The sequence below is a fragment of the Gadus morhua genome, chromosome 1 (genome assembly GCF_902167405.1).
Source record: "Gadus morhua chromosome 1, gadMor3.0, whole genome shotgun sequence".
Lineage (NCBI taxonomy): Eukaryota > Metazoa > Chordata > Actinopteri > Gadiformes > Gadidae > Gadus > Gadus morhua.
The window spans coordinates 27,841,141-27,862,681 of NC_044048.1; the positions used below are offsets into that span (position 1 = coordinate 27,841,141).

A 21,541-nucleotide genomic window follows, 5' to 3' on the forward strand; every position below is an offset into this window, starting at 1 on the left:
TATCCCAAAATGTGGGCAAGCTAATATGGACCATTTCCCCGTCACCTACTGGTACTGAGATCGCACATTTTAACACAATAAACCAATATTGCAACGGTGTCCAGTGTTCACCATCGGCCGGTGCATCCTCATTCTCTCAGGTTTGAGGGTACACAATCCCCACAAGTGTCACACGCATTGATTGTGAAGGTGGAATAACTCCTCCGCCCATACCTCTGGGACCCCCTCCCATGCTGGTCTTGTGGTGGACGTCGTCCCAGGTGATGACGTTGTCGAGGCCGGTGGTGGCAGACTGTCCGATGGTGAAGACGAGCCTCCGGTCGAAGGCTACTTGTAGCAGCCGCGAGGACCTTCTGGCCCCTCCTCACAGTCAGGCAGGAACGCCGTTCGAGATGTGCTGCCATACCTGGCTCCAGGGTTTGGATGCTCAGGCTGTGAAAAGGCCAAGGCAAACAGCTGAAGAGTGGCAGTTTCATGCTGTGTTGGTTGTTATTATGCATGTATTTTCGCTCGGTAGAGGGTTGTTCCAATCATGGAAGCCTATTAAGGCACTTTTTTTCATTTGTATATTTTATTTTATTATTTTTTGGCTATATATGACCCTGAGATCCCAGGGTAAGCTGTCTGCTGACGCAAACTGTGTACAGAATGTGTCGTGTGTCACTGGGGGGTGCTCAACACTCTATTTCCTTAAAAGGCCCTTCGGATTTATTTATTTATTTATTTCATATTTTTTAGACTTTTGTTTAGATGGTAGCGTCTTAACCACAAGAAAGGATTTGTTTAATCCAAGAACCAACATTAGCATGACAAATAGTCCCTTTCAAACTCACCCCCTGAATGCCTGCTGGAAATCTGTATTCAATAGCGATACTTCCGCAGTTGTCAAGCCAGGTAAACATTGCCTGCCCGCGTCACCGTCATGGTGCCTTGCGGTTTGTGTTCCATGATGAATACCATAGAAAGTATTGCATATTGGGCAGGCGGGTTTATACCTGAACACCGAGTCGATACATTCAGTGCAAAAATAATGTCGACATTTTAAAGTTTTCTTGTCTCCAATTGTATCGAGACATATTGGGCAGTTGTCATGGCGGGCATCTTTGGTCATGGAAGAATGACCGTTTGTAGTTCCCATCTTCTCGGGTTGGGCCCGGTAGGGCCACCGCTTCCACCAGTTGTGAAGTTGTTGTGTGGCTGCTGTTGGTGTTATTTTAGTTTAGAAAGGGCTGGGTTCCACCTCAAATCTTGACCAATGGGCTGGATTCCTACAGCTTCGAGGCACGAGTTTGATATCGCTGAGTAAACTATTTGTTGGACAACGAGACAATTACAATTCACTTTAAAAACATGAAAAAATACTTTTAGTAAGAAAACATCAGTTAAATCCTAGATAGGAGGAGGATCGCTAGTACAAGTAATAACACTGACACATCGCTGACCCACCATCGCGGCAGGAGGCGGGCACTGAGATACTAAACAAGCGGAAGTTTGACAGTGACGCCCAATGCCCATTCCTCATCACGCACATCCTTATCATCAATGAGTCAGTGTAGTATTATTACCCCCAAACAAAACAGCTTGAAAGACTAATCAAATGCACACTGGATTTCATGTAGACATTAATGCGATTCGCTTTTCAAACACGCAGTTCCAGAGTAAACATTGACTAGATTTGTGTCGAAACGTCTCAAAGTAGAGGCTACAATTATTCCTACATTTCCCTTAATAATGTTGGAACAGGACAGCATAATTGGGACAAAGGCAATTGGCCCTACCTATCCCCCATAACATAGACTTTGGTGTGGTTGGTGCAGCAGAGGTAGTCAGGGAAACAAATAATGTGCGAGCTCATTTGCGAATTGGTTTTGGCGATGTCGGCTAACAAGTGCATGCACATTACAATGGCTATGTAGGCCTATGATGGCTCAATTGGTAGAATCCTTAGAGCTGCCAGGGTTGTTAGTTACATTCTTACTGGAGTTACGCAGGCTCGTGTTTGGGTTGAACTAGATGAATGCATTCATATGGTATGCATTAGATTAAATATTGGTCGGCCTATCTATATTATGACATTGAAGTACTCTAGACCTCAAGGCCGAGCCATATAAAGCAGCCCATTCTGATGAACTTCACCTGTGTCTATGATCATTGATCATGGCACGAAAGGTCAATAGGCAGTGTATAGTTGTTTATTATCCTTATTGAAACTACTAACTCTAAAATTCTAAAAAACTTCAAATCCAAATATTTATTCAGATTATATCTTTACTGCAGTAAATGTGTGAATATATCATAAAATAATAGCATGCCGCATCACTGACACCAATGGTGCAAAATCCCTATTGAAAAATGTCTTCAAATACTAGCAGACGTAATCGGAAACAGAACATAACTTTTATTCAAGTATTAAAATGTAAAGCACATTGTTTTGAATTTCAGAACAGACCAAGTACGAATCAACGTAATTAGAAAAGCAAACTCACTTTTCAACAATCAATTTGCAATGTTGCAATCTCTCCAACTGTCCCCCCCTGGCCACTTTCATGTACTGCATAGAAAATGTTTGCATGGTAGCTTTAGTAAACTACAATCCTGTGTCCAAGAATATCTGAATTGGTCCCATAACAAAATAAAATCTGTTGTGATGGGAAAATAATATATTATTGGATGTTGGTATCTAGAAAAGTCAGTTTTTGCAAGCATGTTTCTGTACCTTTGCAAAGCACCTTCACACATACGACTTTAGGTTTGTTAGCTTTTCTATATAGCTTTTCGACTACATGAATTTTATGAGTAAAAAGCTAATTTAGACATCAGTATATATATATATATTAATCATGAACTGTATGTATTTTTCCATACTGAAAGCCGGGGTATAGCAACAACAAAGATAATGCTGTTAACCTATCAAATAACACCAATGCACACCTGACACTGCTAACCATTCATTAGTAATACATGCTTATTTTGTATATATCAAAATCGAATATAAGAAGGCACGAATGAGATAATTTACCAAAGAACCAATTATGTATTACCAATTGTTCCTGCAATAATGTTAATTTGAAATCAGTTATCATATTTCTGATTTCTCATTTAAAATGAGAATATCCACAGGCCATCGCCCCCCGCCACCTCCTCTGCATGACAGGAAACATCGGCATAGATCATTAAAGAGCGTTTGTGCCTTGGATTTGGTATTTATAGGTCGTCTTTATCCCCTTTACGTTTGACATCGTCATAAATCGAGAAGCAGTAGCTTGTAAGGATCTCCTAGTAGGCCTACTACCGAAACAGATCTGTCGTGGCTCCATCCTGGACACATCTACGTGGTTTAGAACCGAAAACGAACTTAAGGGAGGTTTTCCTTTAGACACACCCAAGGTGCTGTAATTAGACAATCGATTAACATTCTCCGTATTCAGCGCAAAAGATAGAGAGGAGATGAGGAAGATCAAACGCAGACGAGAAGAGCTCAAGCGAAGTGACATCAACGTGTGGCCAAGCCGACAGCTTGGGGCCACGCAGGGCCCATGGCCGGCCCAAGCACTCTTCGACGGAGAGGAAGCAGAGAGAAGGGCTTTTTCAACGTCAACCATACTCCTATCCCAAAGTGCCTGTGAGTGCTTTAGATTATATAAACAAAAACAAAAAATTAACGACTTTCCTATTAACTAAGTGCTCCTCCGCCACTATTGTTACAATAACCAGTCCCTCCAGAAAAATGCGGCGTTTTTCCTGCGATTGTTGCGGCCAAAAATCCTTGATTATGCGGCACGTTTTCTTAAAAAATGCGGCATATTTATGCAATTTTATGCGATGAATCGCGGGAACTTGCAAAAATTGCGAGGAATGCCGGGAACTTGCGAAAAATGCAGATTTTTCGATGACGTTCACGTCATTTCCTAACGTTCCCGTGGCAACAGGGGGAAATGGCTGCTCTTGTGTGAAGTAACCGCAACAAGTTTTCAACTTTCTGCTAAAGTATATGTGACTTTTTTGCAACGAAAATGCGGGGATTATGAATCATGCAAGCCCCGCATATTTTGCGTGGAAATCTGCAATTTATGCGGTGAAAGTGCGGATAATGCATGAATATGCGGACTTGGCTGATTATGCGTTGAATTATGCGATCGCATAATCACGTTGTTTTCTGGAGGGACTGAATAACGGGCAATTCATAATAAAAAAAACAAGAGACTTGCTCAACAATCCCTATTGGAGAGACAAACACGAAGGATGTTTGAAAAAGTATTCCTATTTGGGAAGTTACCCCTAAAGAAAACACCAATAAACTTTTAAACATTCAAATGAGATATCCTTAATAAGACATGAGTACCGTGAACATGGAAAAAAACTACAGACTTTGTAAATGAGTGCATGAGAGCAGTCCAATTGCAATCGGTGACAGGTGAATGCAATGCTCTCCAAAGGATTCCCTTCAAAACAAAGTAGGGTGAACTTCCAACTTCCAGAAGAGAAGGAGAGGTGAAGGGATCTGAGGAACGAGTGGGTCAATTAGTTTGACCTCGGTTGTGAGGACCTAGTTTTTCGGCTGGACTTCTTCCAACGGGGATAGTCTCAGAACGGAACCTGCAGCCTCATCAAGTCCAGCTCAGTAACAGTTCTGGAAAAGGTTTCACACAGTCATAGTCTTCCCAGGGGGTCAATCTGCTGTGATGCCCTTCTCCCGAAGTTCCTCCGTGACTCGAACCATGTACGTCGGGTCCGGGTAACCAAAACCTGTCGGGAGAGGTGAAAGCCAAAATTTCCATCAGTCTGTACATTCAGAAAGAATTAAGAATATTTACCCGAATTATTATTTATTGATGTAAAGGTTATTGATGTAGCCGTCTTCCAATGTACTTGCAAGTGATGTTTATCTAAAGTAGGAAACTAATAATTACTACGGTAAAAGTCAATTATGAAATGCACTTGCTAAGTTAACAACATTAGGTTACACTACATACATTTAGCTGAGGCTTATGTCAGTAGCGACAACGATTCAATGATGTATAGGGTGTCTACTATTTAAATCTTTAATTTATATTAAGTATAACACTTTGCTAAATACTATATTACTATTAAGGAGCAGCTAGGGGATATTAATCTTGCTCAAGGATGCCTATAATTTAACCCTCGACCTTTTCATTTCGGTTCTCATTTCGGTTAGACAACTGTCAAAGCGAATGTCTCTTCCTCCTATTGAAACCCGGAAACATTATAACACAACTTAGGCAAGTATTTACCCACAGAGCCTACAGGGGTTTACAGATTCATCATGGTCCATGCACGCGCACACTCATACCAGCGGGGCCCTCCCCATAACGAGGTCTTGTGGTGGATGTCGTTCCAGGTGATGACGTTGGGCATGCCAGTAGTCATGGAGGTACCGATGGGTAAATATAAGGCGCTGTTCGAAGGCCCGCCGGAGCAGGCCCAGCACACGGTTGCCATCGGGGCTGTCTGGGAGGTAGGCTACGCGGTCCGTTCCTGGGTACCGTACTCCTGGTTTGGATGCTCTGGCTGGAAAAAAAACAACAAATGTGTTGGTCAAAGTACACCCTGAATGTGTGGATTAGGTAATTATGAGCCTAACAGAAGCAATTTGAATGGGGAAATCTTTCAAAAAACCGACATTACTGGCTGAGATAAAACACAACAGATTGCTTGGTGCCCTGCTGCTTTCAAAATTATGAGTCACTCTCGGATTTAATTTATTAAATAATATGATTCAAGGACATAGTGGAATTTGGCGTAAATAAGAACAAAAGCTAAAAATAAACTACATTATAATCACTCTTTATTTGGGTTAAATACAACTGATAATTGCAAATAAAAAACACCAAACTGCTGCAATTTGTAAATCTGTGTCTCCTCACCACTTGCAGGCCAGGGGGGAAGCTGTAGATGATGCAGATACACCCGTAGCCCTCGTGTCCAGGGAGCTTCCAGGTCCGGGTCTCTCTCCACAACCATGGAACCATTGGCAGGCTGGTTCCCGAATCAGCTGGCCGTACACCAGGCCGGACACACCGGACACGCCCTTCTTCAACCTTGAAGGCCTGGGTCCAAGCAGGAGCGGCAGAAGGAATGGCCGCACCTCTCCAGGGTGGTCTTCTCCACCACGTCCCCCATGCAGATGGAGCAGACGTTGTTGGCTTCCGCGTCGCCCCAAGCCGCCGTGCCGGGCTCCAGGTCCTTCCGGTCACTCACCTCGTGGAGCATGACGCACGCCTCCTCGTCGGTGGGCCTCCGGAACCGCTGCTGCTGCTGCCGCTGCGAGCGCCGGGGCTGGGGGGGCGGCGGCGCCAGGAGACTGCCCTCCCTGCTGCTGGCCTCCAGGACGCCGACGCAGGGCAGCAGGTTCAGGTTCCGTTTCCGCTTGGGCCCGCCGTCCAGCTTGCTCATCTCTTTACGGGCGCAGCGGCACAAGTCAATGAAGGCTTTGCGGGTCTCGTTGGAGATGGGCCCGTCCGTCAGACCCCCAGGGGCGGCCCGCCTGGAGCCGTCCACAGGCTGAAGCCTCACGGCGCAGCAGCCCCCCCTCTCACCCCGCCGGACGATGCCCGCGCTCATGCCCTGCTGGTCCTGGAAGTCAACGAGCCACGGCCGCCCGGCGGCGGCCAGGTAGTCCCCACACCGCCTGAGACACCAGCACCCTCATCACTACCCCTGGCCAGCACGCACACTCATCTCATCAGATGAAACTGCAAAGGACACAAAACACAGCCAGGGACGTAAGCATAGTTTAGTTGAAACCCCTTACATTATAGGGAAGCTACTAATAAGATCCAACGTTTAACTATTTTCTGAGCAGATACAAATGCAGAATTTTGATAGAGAGACATAGATGTTTAACACAAGGATGTAAATGTATGCCGAATACATCAATGACTTGACCCAATTTATGGTCCCACTCCCAATGCAATCATTTGACCTCATATAAATACCTTATCGTATTCAGAAATCTGTCTGTTTGGTTTTTGACGGATGGGACTACTTAGTCTCCATTCGTTGAACAGGACCAGGCGACAGCAAGCAAAATAAATTTATTTTAGGGTTTTAAACGCACAGTTGCGAATGCCCACGGAAAATAATTAATTGGTGGTAGTCCTCACATTGCAAGTGAGTTGAAATTAATGGGGCACATTTCCAGCCATACAACAGGCAGTGTCGTGGCATTGCTGAGGACGTATCAGCGTTCAGGAAATGCGGACTGTAAACAAAGGGAACTACATTCTTATACAACACAGTTGTCATTAAATAAAGCATCAAATTGTCACATTGATTATAAACAGGTTAATAGATATTTGTTACCTTGCGATTCCCATAAATCCCTTAATTGCGATAAACCTTCCTGATGAAGAGAAATAACGAAGAAACCCGATGGACTGTGTGGTGTGCAATACACGTTTTCAAAAATGGCATATTTTTGGGATCCAATTTCCCAGCCAGTTGAAACGAGACACTTCTTTAACGTTGAAACGTTAACAATATACGCGATTCCTCTGGTGTTTTGATTCCCTCGCTTCGGCTGGTGTCTGCCAGTTAGGCGGAGGACCGTGCTCGGATTAAGGAGTACTATTATCCTCCATCAGACGAGGCCTTTTTGCTTAAGCTACTGCAGTTTTATCTGCGGAGAAGACTTCTTTTGTAGTCACGACATGCTATCGAGTCGAAACCGCTGATCATATCGTGTACGTTTTCCAAATCCAGGGTCCCTGGCCGGGGTAAACAAGCCATCGCCGTCCTACACCCAGTGCGACCACAGTCTCGTCCGACTACTTCGCCTACTCGTACGTCCTTGGGCTCAAGCTTTTAAACCCCCTAGTTGTCCTTATCTGCACGAACCACGAATTCTATTTCACAGCTTTTTCGAGAGAGATAAATCACCCTTTCCACGTTGCAAGTGTCCCCAAGCTAGCCTGCTTGCTAACGATGTACTAGCTAAGTACGTCAAGAATAACTGATAATGTAATTGATTCTTCTTCTAAAAAAAAAGCACGTCCAGGAAGTTCGTCATACAACTCCCCCGATTGGCTGGAATACCATCTGAATCACACTTTGTTGTTGTGATTACATTCTGGTTGGTGGTTTCCTCACAAATAATACCTGGGAATTTCCACGGTTTCTTTTGGAAAATAAATAAAATATTATCTCTGGGTCGTTTTTTATCATGAGATCATGCCTAATCGAATGCGTCTATAGTGTCGTGGCAACTTCAGACATCTGCAATATTGCTCAATTTCTAACATAAGCTTTTGAAGAAACTAGGCTAACGTGTCCATCGTTTTAAACTGCACTGTCAATTATTTTCAAAAATATATAGCTGGCAGCTATCTGCAAAGAAACTGGAGTTGATTTATAGTTAAATTTACACTTGAGGGTGCCAGTAGAAAGGGAACATAAACAGTGCTCCTAGTTTATATTGTTGAGTTCAAGATCAATTCAATATAATCAAGATTTAGACAATGTAAACCTTGTTAAAACAAGGCCCACATTATTACTTTCAATGAAACATGTACTTAGTTGGCCTTTTAAACAAGCTATAGAACAACATAAGAGTGTGAAAGGGAAATCATGTGGCATTTACCCTCATGTGTGGAGCAACAGGTTGGATCTAATCAATTTATATTCTCACTGATTATGTATTCAATTGAGTCTCTATATAAATGATTTGTTGGTTCAATAATAAAAGTAGGAAGGCCACCAAAAGTATTGTATTAATGTATACTATCAATGAATGTCGATATTGATTGATCAATTGAATATTGCAAGACAATAAGACAAGAACTTGCTTTGAACAAAATAAGTCATTACAAATAAATTAACGTGTAATAAGTAAGAGTTCACACATGAATACAATAAGCTAGAGTAGGCCTATTCATTTCCTGTAATCACATATAGTTCTCTTTCATTCAAGGATGCTGACATCAAATATTATAACGAGAGTGGAAGATCATAGCTATTTCCTCTTTCTGGAATTTTGTAAGAAACTAAACAATTAGAAATGGTCCCCAATTCTCTGTATGAATATTATTCTTCATATCATTGCACTTCAACATAATGTTGTACATTCAGATTCAGGCCTAAACGTTATCCATTCTGTCTGTGTGCTATCCTGCCTGCTATTCTTCATCAGATATATTCACATTTTTAATAAACTTCAGCTTCCTCATGTTAAGCTGTACTTGTGGCCACCAGTAGCCTGTTGGCAGCATTCTTATTCATCAAATCATCAAATTGACTGTTTAGCCCAAGTGGCCTGAACCCGATCTCTCATTGCCTCTCTCCCACACACACACACGCACACACACACACACACACACACACACACACACACACACACACACACACACATACACACACACACACACACACACACACACACACACACACACTTGCGTGCTGCGCACACACCTCTATGGTACTTCTCTCCCTGTGAGCCACTGGATGGCCTTATATTCCCAGCTCCTCTCTGTTTCTATGCATGGGTGTTATAAATTCTAATATCCAATAACGGGATGCCCACTTTACACACAATTTTTTTTTTTTGCTAACCCTGACGTATTCCTCAGCTAACTGCCACTATCCAGGCCCACCACACCAAATGTTCCCAAATACGGGATGACATTATCATGCAGCAATTTTTTATTAACGTTTTTTTCAATTGCTTGAACACTATAGACACATGCTGAGACCAAAGTAACACAACTTGTAGTTTTTGTTACTTAAACACATGTAACCATTCCTTAAACAAAAGCGCTGCTTTGCACTTTAGTTGCTATTCTGCAACACACTTGCTCCTTTCTGCAACACACTTGGCCCTGCACAATACACACTATTTCAAACATAAGGACACTTAATTCAAAAATGAACATCTCAGTATATCATTGGGAAAACACATCTATTCAAAATACTAAAACATTGCGTAATTATAAATACTTAAATGCACACCTCACACTTACTTACAAAACTGAACACCTATCAGCCAACTACAAAAAGGCCAAAGGGCAATTGTGCACGGTCCCGGGGCAGCGCGGGGGAAATATATCATCATAAGCCTTCGAGGGTAACTGCAACCATCATGCAAAAATAGGTCCCTACAATATACCAAACATATCATCACACTTCTAGATGCACTTCATGATGCAGCTGACAGGACAGAGCAGCCCAGGTTTGTTGTTGTCTGGGATAATGTTCATTTCCATCGGGCTGTTTTGGTCCGGAACTGGTACACCAACCATAAACAATTTGCGGTTGTATACTCGCCGTTTCTAAACCCTCAAGAAGGTTTTTTTTTCGGCTTGAGGATGTAGACAATATGCCAACAATATGCCTGCATGCCTCTTTTGCAGACAATGGAACAGGCCCTGCGGAGACATTGAGGTAAGATCACACACATTCGGCACACAAGGCGAGGATCATAGCCCACCCACGCACAATTGCCGTTGTTTTTCTGTGTATATGTACAGTACAGTTGTGTATTTTTGGTTAATTGTTGTTTATATTTGAGCTTAAACTGAATTTACTGAACTGTAAAGTACTGCAATGTACAGTATTGAGTATTCGATTTTTTGGTTGTTGTGAAAACGTGCCTTCTGTGGAACTGAATAAAAACAGTGAATATGGAAGACTGCAGTGTTTTATATAAAGTAGACTGCTACTAGTGTTGCTGCTGATCTGAAAGTGTATTCATATGATACAAGTGTGTATAATTTTGTCATCAGAGTGACATTTTGACAAAGGACTTTTAGGGTTAGGGTTAGAAGAGTTTCACATCTATGTCAAATAGATGTGAATGGTATATTTGTCAGTGTTATTTGCTTGTGTGTTTAGTTTCGACACAATGAGCCAAGTTTGAAAAAAGCAAGCAATTGAAAAAAACTAATTGCAATTGAAAAAAGCAATTGAAAATTGCAATTGAAGCAATAGAAAAAAACTAATTGCTGAATGTACTTATTACTAATTCTATTCAGGGAATCCCTGAATGCTTACTGGTTTTCGCTTTCTCTCTTGCATTGGAATCGCCTGTAGGCTACTAGAAGGTTCCATGTGCCTGCTGTCATTTGCTGCTGCTTTTTATCCACACCTAGAGAGTCACTAGAAGGCACTAGAAGTCAGATCCCACCATAACACCATGTGCATGTGACAGCTCCCGACCATATGGGCTAAGTTGTTGTGTGGCGGTGTGACTAAAGGCGCAGAGCAACTGTTGACAAGCTGGGGGAGAATAGAGGAAGGGTTTGCCTGATGACCGACGCATCCCCTCACTGTGCCCTGGCACTGCATTCGTTCCCCCGGCTTTTGAGATTTGCCATGTTGTGTATTTTCTAGTGATTACAGAAAAGCCCTCAGTCCCCTGCTCTGACCCTTTGGATGTTGTCGTCCCTGCCTTCTCCTTACTGTTTGAAGAGGCTGCATGGCTCTTAAGACATGAAATCCACCAGAGCAGGGTGGATTTTGGATGCCCTGTGGCTATTTTGTGGAGTAACTTCAAATGTGCTTGTCATCACTTGTCCCTGATTTCTTCATCCATTATAAACCCCTCCAGATTCAGGTTTCGCTATGGAAGTATCTAGGTCAAGTACTTTTAAAATCTGTAGCGGGTTTCAGGTCTCAGCTGTGGCATGAATCAGTACAGGGAGGCATTACAAACTTTTGACCTCAGCACTTTTTAAATCGTGTTCATGAATGAGTATTGTATTTAATAGTTTTAAATATCAGGTAAAATAACATAACAGTAATACAATAAAGTGCTATGGTAAGCCATAAAGGGAATTGCATATAAACATGGTCCAAATAATACCATACTATACGTATCATCTGCGCTTCCTTGAAACCCACCTTTAAACTTTGCAGTTGTCCTACGGCTATTGAATAATTAAACATGACTTTATGACTGTTATTATAAATTAACCCATCGCTAGTGGACAGTGGTTATGTGCGTCACACGGGGAACAGCGAAACAACGCGATGTTTAAAAGACTATCTCATCTTTTATAGTTTATATCTGCATTTTGTCCTCTAAATACTGTCAAAGGGCGTGATTGTGTCTTCTCCCGGATACATTGTGGTCGTTCGCGAGGATTATCAAGTATAATCGTAGAGAATGTAAGTGTGGGGTATACTTTTGTAGCCATCTATTAGAAGTTCTGCTACCGGTGTTGATCGGGTGGTCGCAGCGAATATATGGACCCACCACTGAGCTAAGCTAGCTGCCTGAGCTGTCTTGTAGAAATGCATGCATACATGCACACAGCTCACCTACTGCCCGTGTTTCTTGCAGGCAGTTGTCTCCATTGTGTGTTGAACCTGTGCGTGCAGGCATAATGCTTTTAAGAAAGTACATGTTTGCCCCATAATATGAAATAAACTGACGTTTGAATAGGCCTTACGTTAGTTATTTTAAGCTAGATTATAGTAACATGAAAGGCGTTGAACATTAGTCATGCCACGAAAGGAAACGAGTAGAACGGAATGGGAGATGGGACTGCGTAGCGTTAACTTGAAAGTAGTGCTATGTTGCAATGCACACTTTGAAAATCAACCGGAGATGGGTTACTTTTAGATCAATGCGTTGACAGAGGTTTGCTGCATAGGCTAATCTAAACGAAGCGATATCCTGTGGTAGAGCATGATATTCTGACGCTACTCTGCTGTCGTAATTGCATGCTGGTTGTGTGGATCCTTTAAACTAGCTCCTTCCTCCTTCGTAGGCTCTATAGTTAATGTATCTAGTAGAGACACTTGATCGTCTATGATTTTTGTTTTGCTTGAGGTTAATCTACATTCTCTTTACCACCTTCTTTAGGCAGCTGCAACAGCTAAATGGTATGACAGACGGGACTCAGTGTTCATTGAGTTCTGTGTGGGGGACACTAAAGATCTCAAAGTTAGATTTGAGCAGTCTAGCATTAACTTCAGGTAAGAGTTTGAAAACTACTTATTCAAAAAAAATATTTTTATTATTATCCTTATTAATAATAATTATATATATTATATATTCTGGTATGTTATTTGTAAACATAATATGGACCCATTTGATTCGTTTTTGTTTATAGTTATAATGACATTTGTTCTGCTGTTATACAATTTCATTTTCATTCAAAATATATTGCCCCAAATTACAAAATATATAAAAACATATACAGGGACGCACTCATTATCTCTTCACACAGTCCTGGTATTTTAAAATAAAATAATAATAGCCAAGTTCTAATCACGTGTGAATCCTTGCAGTTGTCTCGGTGGACCGGAAAAAGCTAAACACCAAAATGTTTTGGATCTTTATGGAGACATTGATCACAAAGTAGGTTTGCAAGTTCTTTCTACAGTGTTTTGGATACGTACTGTTGTAACTATTGTGTTGTGTATCCTTCCTCACCATGTACTCACTCGATCACCAGGAATCCAAACACAGACGAACAGACAGGTCCGTGTTGTGTTGTTTAAAGAAAGCAGTGGCAGGAAGGTCATGGCCACGGCTATCAAAAGATAAGGGAAAGGTAATCATTTTGTTTGTACCTTTTTACCAAAAACCCTCTCCACATCTCAGGCTTTTCTCTACCTATAAACTCAGTGCCTGTCGGCCAAACTTGTTGATTTAGGTCACCTGGCTCAGTGTTGACTTCAATAATTGGAAAGACTGGGATGAGGACTCTGATGAAGATTTGTCAAGTTTCGACAAATTCTCCGAGGTGAGGGCATTACAGTGGTCCAGTATCAGGCATTTAGGGTGTGAAGAGTCGGTTTAATCTTGACTCTTCTGCAGATGATGAACACCATGGGAGGGGATGGTTTACCAGACATGGAAGGTGGAGATGAAGAGGTATGGCCCTTAATGATTAAGAGTCAATTGTCTGTTATATTGCAATCAAAGTTGTTACCTTACTTATTTTTTCATGTTACAGCATGGTGTTGCAGGCAGTGGTGATGGAAGTAAGTCCAATACAAAACAGTGTTCTCCTTTTTGAGTTAAAGATACTTCCCAGTTGAATATGCGCACTGCTGGGATTTTCTTCTTGACTAAGTAATTGTGTTATTTCTACAGAAATGCCAGACCCTGAGTAGTCAACGGTATGATGCCGTCTTCCAAAGTTAAAGCGTTCAAGGAAAAATCCTGTCTCCAGTTTGATGTGAGTGACATGCGTATGAGTATCTTGGATGCAGATTCGCACTGACATCCAGTGTTGCACGGACACATTTGTTTAATTACACTGTTCATTGAATTCATAGCTATTTGAATGTCTTAGGTCATTTGCCCCTTTCTATGTTTTTTCCCGGCAAAGACAGCAAGGTTACAGATCAAAATTGTAAAGGTTCCTTAACACAACGGATTTGGAATCCTCAATTTAAATATTAATTTGCAATTTTTGTAATCAAGGGTTCTCCATCTTTGTTTTATTTGACATTGTATTAAGTTGTTCAATTAAAAGATTTGGTTTCAGTTCTTAAAATGTATGTTAGTGAGTTATTAAAACAGCATTCATTTATATTAAACATTTTACAATTAAAAAAGTGAATACACCTTTTCAATCTTACTGTGTGTTCAGTTTGTGTAACAGAAAATATACAGTACAGGCAATATTTATGCAGATGCATTAATTTTCTGTCCTTGCCAGATCAATAGGGCAATTAATTGACGGTAGCATATGCAAAAAAGAAAATACTTCCATAAAATTTGTGAAAAAGTAATATCCTAGCATTAATCCAACCAAATATTTTTTTTAGCAAACACACAGCTATGTTTTGAGATCCGGGTTAATGTGTGTAATATATTTATTGAGTTTGTTAAATAATGTTGACATTTTTGACTAATATTTTTAATAAACTTGTTGGAAGAACATTGGAAAGTTTTTTTTCTCTTTTCTTAAGCACCTTTTTTTAACACTGGCTAATTTTGACACAATAAACGTCCTTATTATCATAGCCTACTAAAAAAATGTAAGCATTGTTTGAAACATTTAGGCGGTGTCTAAAGAATTCCTGCACAACACAATGCTTCCTGTCATTTTACGAACATACGCACTTCTCAAATTGATCTCCAGTCATCATTTGTCTTATAAAGTAGTCTCAATAATACATTTTGGCATATGTTTTCTTTTACTTATCTATTATTTTATTTTATTGTATGACAATGTTTATATGTGAAGCACTTTGAGTCTGCCTTGTGTATGAATAGTGCTACATAAATAAAGTTGCCTTGCCTTGCCTTTATATAGGAAGTCCTATATTATTTGGACTATTATTAAGGCTGACCTATAGGTTTGATATTGACGTCTGTGTGTTTTTGCTTTGTGGCCAATATCAAAGTTAGATAATATAGGTATAGTATCTGTATATCAATAGTAATGATAGGGGATTGTGAGTATATAGATTGTGCATGGGTCAGCAGTCTGGCCAAAGAGAACACGGAAATCCCAATGCAAGCATCTTTTAAAAACCCTCCGGTTGAACAGGCTTACGCCCACAAAAGGTGGCTTACTGCTGATTGGAGCAGCGATTGGGGCGCCATCGCAATTATGACATTAGATATGCTCAAACTGACCAATTAGTAGGCCTAAACTCTACGAAGATTAGAGTAAGGCTACCTCACCTTTTATCAAGAAAAAACGTTTTTCTATAGAACCACATCAGGGTTGTCTAAAGTATAGATTATATATATAATATGCATTGTTCTATCAACTAGGCAAACAGCCATACATAAAACAGCTTCAGTGATGCCTTTCCACCATGCAGGGAGCCTAGGCCCAGTAGGCAACAGATAGTGTTGCACGGTAGAGCTTTGGGCACTGTGGATAATTGGTAAGGGAACTCTTATATTCAACAGTAGCGGCAAGACAAACAGATCATAGAAAGCAGCAGAAATTGTGACCACCGGCGCTTTGTCTCGCTGCCTAAAAGCAGAAAAGCGATGAGCGCAGCATTATCCTTTCAACGGTCGGCGACCGCTAATGTGTGCTGCCCTGGTCAGCGCGATGCGCCAGTGCAGAAGCTCAATGCCAGGTCGGCTGCCCCACTCTTCCTCTCCAAGCATGGATTTTCCACCGCTTTATCTGCCCTGAGCCCATCCACAACACACAATGTAAATCTCTGCCTAATCAGTTCTGCTGCCACGAAACCACTTGTACCCCAATACAGAATATCAATTGAGAAGTCCAATTTTGGTTATCAGTTTAGTTTCAGACCTATGTTGAATGTGATTTGTTTATCATGATAATCGGGTAAAATATACCGTGAAATAGTTGTTTTTGGATGTTGCTGTGTCAGTCGTGTTTATTGTGTCAATTGTATGGCAATTTATAGAGGTATTGTGCAATCCACTAGTTAATGCTCAATAACATTCTTACTGTATATTACATTCAAATCTTGAAGGAAGCTGTGATAAGGGACCAGATCAATGTTTGTCTGTTTGTTCACACATGTAGTCCTCGCTCACATGCTATGTGTCACCCTCAAAGAACTGCAAATAATAATCACAAACTCCTTGCACCGAGTATTTGCCCAGCTATACCAACCCCAATAAAAAATACTTTATTAACTCACTCAACGCTTTTACTTCATGTCCAAGCGCCTCGCTCTGCCAAATATCCTTTAATTACAAAATTGATATTCATCTATTCATTTAAGTTAGAGGTGGGGTGCTTTCGAGACCATGAGCAGGGGGTTACCATGTGTCGATTCCTTTGTAGGGATGGGGGGCTAGTTCATGTTCAGGGTGATCTGTGGTGCGAGCGGAGGGAGAGAGAGGTCAGGCAGACAGACTAGAGGGGATTTTGTTTTGATTTGCAGCATTGTTGCGGTGACCCCTCCCCTGGGCCCGGTGGAGTGGCCACGGCCCGACATCGTTATAAAAAGCCCGGTCGGCTCACCCTGCTCTGGCATAGAGGCTGAATGTCTGCAGGACATGCTTAACGTTTGTCTATCTATCCATGTTATTCTACTAATCACTAGCAGGGTTGGTATACATAGATGCACAGAGGCTCACTTCGCCGCATCGACCAGCAGCTCTCTATGAATGACAGACTGCACTAGAAAAGCCTCACAGCCACATTACCTGACCAGTCTGCGGATCCCACGCGTACAGAGAGTTGTATGTGGAGCAGTGTACGTGCTGTCCCACTCGGGTTTAGAGAGACAGTCTCTGTTGTAGGAACAGTTTTTCGTAGTTTGCGTGCTGTCTGTTTTCCAACGTTCTTCCATCCTCAGTGATCAAGAAGACCCACCAAAGGAGCTTATTCTAAAGGAGAACACTCCTTTCATCAGATTTTTCGTCGGAAGAGTCTCTTGCAACCTTTCCATCCCTCCATTGTTTTTCTTTGGTTGATCATTATGTGGGAGTTCCGGTCCATGTCGTTCTGGCGGGCGGTCTTCGCCGAGTTCTACGGCACCATGTTCTTCGTGTTCTTCGGGTTGGGCGCAGCCTTGCGCTGGACCACCGGGCCGCACAACGTTCTCCACGTAGCCTTCTGCTTCGGGGCTGGCCGCGGCCACACTCATCCAGTCAATCGGCCACATCAGTGGAGGACACATCAACCCGGCGGTCACCTTTGCCTACCTGATCGGCTCCCAGATGTCCCTGTTCCGTGCTTTCTTCTACATGGTGGCCCAGTGTCTGGGAGCCCTGGCCGGAGCCGCGGTGCTGTACGGCGTCACCCCTAACAACATGAGGGGCAACCTGGCACTCAACACGGTAAGAGGGCCGTCGCCGCAGTCCCAGGGCTCGAGCTGTTGTCACGCCAACACTGTCGCCTCTGGGAAACGCATACACCGTCAAGACACTTTTTAACTCGTTAACATTAAATGCCATAGATCAGATCCAATGTTCCCATTAAACGTGTGCAATTCATGGCTTGTTACAAGAGTTTCAGAGGGGTAAATGACCCAATGCAATTTGACATTATTATGGTCGTTAACTACTATAGCGTTGTTATGGGTCTACATATGAGGTCATCCAAATACGTGGCCTGTGTCACACATAGACATCCATTATGACAGCGGCATAGGCCCCACATCCAACCAGTCCGTGATCTCCTCCCTAATGTCCTCCTCTGCTCCTCTGCCCTCCTACAGCTGCAGCCGGGCATCAGCCTGGGCATGGGCACCACCATGGAGGTGTTCCTCACCATGCAGCTGGTGATCTGCATCTTCGCCGTGACCGACGAGAGGCGCAACGGCCGCCTGGGCTCTGCCGCCCTGTCCATCGGCTTCTCTGTGCTCATGGGACATCTTCTTGGGGTAGGTTGCGGCGGCTGTATGAGATCAGCGAAGCGTTTTAGTCTCGGGATTCAAAATAAAGATCTTGCTGGCAAGTAGAAGGTGTTGAGGAAACACAGAATGCAGGGATTTGAATCGGAGCCCTTGGCTTTCACACACACACACACGTCGCTTGGCTCCCATTATTAACATGATGTTGGTTGTTGTCCCGTCTCTTCAGATGTACTACACCGGAGCAGGAATGAACCCAGCCAGGTCCTTCGCCCCTGCCGTCTTGGTCAGGAATTTCGTCAACCACTGGGTAGGACAGTCTGCGATTTAGCATCCATCCCCTGAAGAAATGTGTCCAATGTAGGTGAGGGGCAGCCTGCAATCCAGTGACTTCACTAACTCAACCCCCTTTCCTGTTTGTCTTTGCCTCTCCATAGGTGTACTGGGTGGGACCCATGATTGGTGGAGCCATGGGAGCTCTGGTGTACGACTTCATGCTGTTCCCCCGCATGCGCAACCTCTCCGAGAGGCTGGCCACGCTGAAGGGAACCCGGCCCCCAGAGGCTGAGGGCCAGCAGGACCCCAGGGGGGACCCCACCGAGCTCAAGACCCAGGCCCTATAAGCCCGGGAACACCGAGATATCCACTTTCTTACAACCCTCTCCCCCTCGACCTTCATCCACCAACCCACACTCTAAAGCTCCTTGCCCCCCCCCCCCCCCCCCCATGGCTCGAGACAAAGACCTCCAACTCCCCCCTATGTCAGACCCACCAATGGCCATACCTAGACCCCTGGTGTCTTTTACAGAGTAGTCGAACTATGCTGTTACCCCCCCCCCCCCCCCTCAAAAAAAGAACATTTACATTGATCTGATGATTGATCCAATTTTCTCTCTCACCCCCTGCTCTGTCTTTCCCTTTCGACCTCTCTTTTATCTGCTAGGAGTGATGCTACATTAGGGCAGTTCTGCATGCGTTCTGCATGTTTTTTCCAGTTTTTATCCAGTTTTCGTTTTGTTCACAACATCTTTGGGTAAATTATCATGTTTTTTACTTTCCAGAAGTTTCCAGGTTTTTTTTGACTGCAAATATTTCATTTTTTTTACGTGTGTTGAGGGCGTGCATGTGCGTGCATGCGTGTGTGTTTGTGTGTGTGCGTGTGTGTGTGTGTGTGGCTGTATGTGGTTGTCCCCAATCAAAAGTTTTTATTTTGAGGCTATTGTGGCCAAAACATCCTATTTGTTCAATGCTTTTGTGTTTTAATTTAACGCGCAAGTTTATCTGAGAGAATATGCAGCCTTGCCTCCCGCTAACTTAATAGTTTAACCAGCGCAACATCCAGTATTTTTGAGGATCTTTTCTTTAGATAGGATGATGTTAAGCCTTTTAATCCAATTCCCATAATTACATAAATAATGCAACTTCTGGGCACGCACACACATTTATATGAAAATAAACACACAAATCAGTCAACCATCTGGTCGTTTCTGAGCTTAATCTTTAATACCTTTTCAAATGTTTACACAATAACTGCAGAATTATTTGGCTACCTGACGTCTTTTTTATTATATGGATTTAAGTGATTTTGTTCCAAATCAGTATGATTTATGCAGCATTTGTGATGATGTCCTTTTTTAGCGATTAGATCATTGGTTATTATAGATCCATGTACAGGTGTGTGACAGTTGGTTTGCCTTTCCTTTTGCTTGTATGCCATGGAAGAAAACAAAGAAATTCAACACACTTTAATGTGGAATTAGCTTTACTACTGGATTGTGTTTCTTTTTGACGACATAAAGAGTTATTTTTAGTTATTTCAGTTCATGTGGTTAAAATAAGAGTGCTGTGACTTCTTCCAGTGGCTTCTATTGGTTTACATTTGAAGAAGATTGAATGAACCCCACTCTAATTAACAGGGGTCACCTTGAGATCAACAAACATCTTTGGTTTCTACTGGAAATGCGTGCCTGTATTTTTAAAGACGAGAGTGAATGAAACTTGAAGGTGAAGCTTCACATTGGCTTTGCATCCCCTCCATATTTACCCTTGCTTCCTTTGTTTACATGATGGCCATTTTGTTCTGTTCTTTTGAAGGGACATATAATGCTGCTAGGAGTATCATTTTGGGAAAGAGGAAGTTGACACTGGGACAACAGTTGCCATTCAACAAAGCAATTACCAAACCAGACGTGTAAGCTTTTATCTCTTTCCGCTTTCTTTTCTTTAGCTTTTAGTTTGATTTTTCCAGCTTTAGTTTTAATTTTAGTGACTTTTGTTGACCTTCAAATTGTTTTTCTAATGGAAAGGCTTTGTGATGTACAGTGTAAAGTTTTCTTTTTTTTTAAGATTTACCTTGATTATGAAAAGGCGATGGATCAACCATATAGTATTCAAGTTATACAGTGTCTCCTCTTTGGATGATGGATTATGGAAGATATGCCAATGTGATTCACTGATATGTGAAATACAATCTGCCTTGGTTCAATGGATAGTCAATTTGCTTTAGAACACACCTTTCTAACCAGACTGCCATGGATTCATTATTCTTATGTAAAATATCCAAAATCTCTGGCTACAATATTTTCTTGTACTTTTTATACTTTAAACCATCAAGTTCTCACAGTTATGCTGGTAGCCCTTTTAAAAAATGTACCTTCTTAGAAATGGCCATCAGTTGCCGGCACTGCCTGTTTCCCTGAAATAGTTTAATCAGCCAACCATGGTTTTGATAGTTAAGAAAGTTTTATTTTAAAAATTTATAAAATATTACTGAAATATTCATAATTATACATATCATAAAAAAAATAAAAAATAAAAATGATATATCAAAGGAGAGCATTGAGTAAGCATGCAAAAGGAACGTGTATGATTGAATTGGGTAAAGGAGTGAGGAGATTCTAACTCCTCAACTATGAATATAATTTATCTGAGCTTGACAAAACATAGAAATTCAACTGTACTATGTTCAAATTAAAGGTAACCAAGGTTAATAAGTCAGGATCAATGTACGGTTGTGATCGGTTGTGGAAAATGTATCTTAGTTTATCTCTAGAATTGCAATATATCTGCTGCTCTAAAAAGTAAAATGTCCTTTATACATTTCAATTTGTATAATTTTACGGCTTAAGTTACAGTTAAAACCAAGTTTAATTCTCAGTATAGCCACATAAGATATGTGAAGAAAAGCTTGCCTGAAGTGAAAAAAATCTGTTGATAAAACATATTTACAACAATATTTTAAGTGAACTGTATGAACCCAAAACGAATCCTCTTAAATGGATACAAAACATAATATAACAAATTGCAAAGTGTATCATTGGCTTTT

At 41.9% G+C, this 21,541-nt stretch overlaps 3 protein-coding genes and 1 long non-coding RNA gene across 4 annotated transcripts in view; 2 read left to right on the forward strand and 2 right to left on the reverse strand.

Annotated features, from left to right (window-relative positions):
* Positions 1-1,479, reverse strand: part of LOC115548029 (uncharacterized) — a 2,346-nt gene extending 867 nt beyond the window's left edge. Inside the window, exons 1-2 of the long non-coding RNA XR_003977476.1 lie at positions 834-1,479; positions 214-432 (exon numbers count right to left, since the gene is read on the reverse strand). This is a non-coding gene — a long non-coding RNA (uncharacterized LOC115548029). The remainder of the gene's footprint in view (positions 1-213; positions 433-833) is intronic.
* Positions 1,480-4,669: 3,190 nt separating this feature from the next.
* On the reverse strand, positions 4,670-6,708 carry LOC115541852 (probable E3 ubiquitin-protein ligase DTX3). The gene is given in 8 exon segments (XM_075074186.1): positions 4,670-4,746; positions 5,304-5,400; positions 5,402-5,517; positions 5,520-5,529; positions 5,886-5,951; positions 5,953-6,639; positions 6,641-6,673; positions 6,676-6,708. Coding segments are annotated over 8 exon segments (1,110 nt in total). The 5' UTR covers positions 6,700-6,708.
* Positions 6,709-11,574: 4,866 nt separating this feature from the next.
* Positions 11,575-14,854, forward strand: ptges3a (prostaglandin E synthase 3a (cytosolic)). Its single transcript, XM_030353905.1, has 9 exons — positions 11,575-11,580; positions 12,013-12,120; positions 12,821-12,933; positions 13,249-13,318; positions 13,416-13,514; positions 13,617-13,706; positions 13,781-13,837; positions 13,920-13,947; positions 14,060-14,854. The coding sequence occupies exons 1-9, from the start codon at positions 11,575-11,577 to the stop codon at positions 14,077-14,079; spliced, it is 591 nt and encodes a 196-aa protein (XP_030209765.1). The 3' UTR covers positions 14,080-14,854.
* Positions 14,855-16,730: 1,876 nt separating this feature from the next.
* Positions 16,731-20,701, forward strand: mipa (major intrinsic protein of lens fiber a). The gene is given in 5 exon segments (XM_030352688.1): positions 16,731-17,484; positions 17,486-17,701; positions 18,082-18,246; positions 18,446-18,526; positions 18,654-20,701. Coding segments are annotated over 5 exon segments (792 nt in total). The 5' UTR covers positions 16,731-17,340; the 3' UTR covers positions 18,840-20,701.
* The last annotated feature ends 840 nt before the right edge of the window (positions 20,702-21,541 follow it).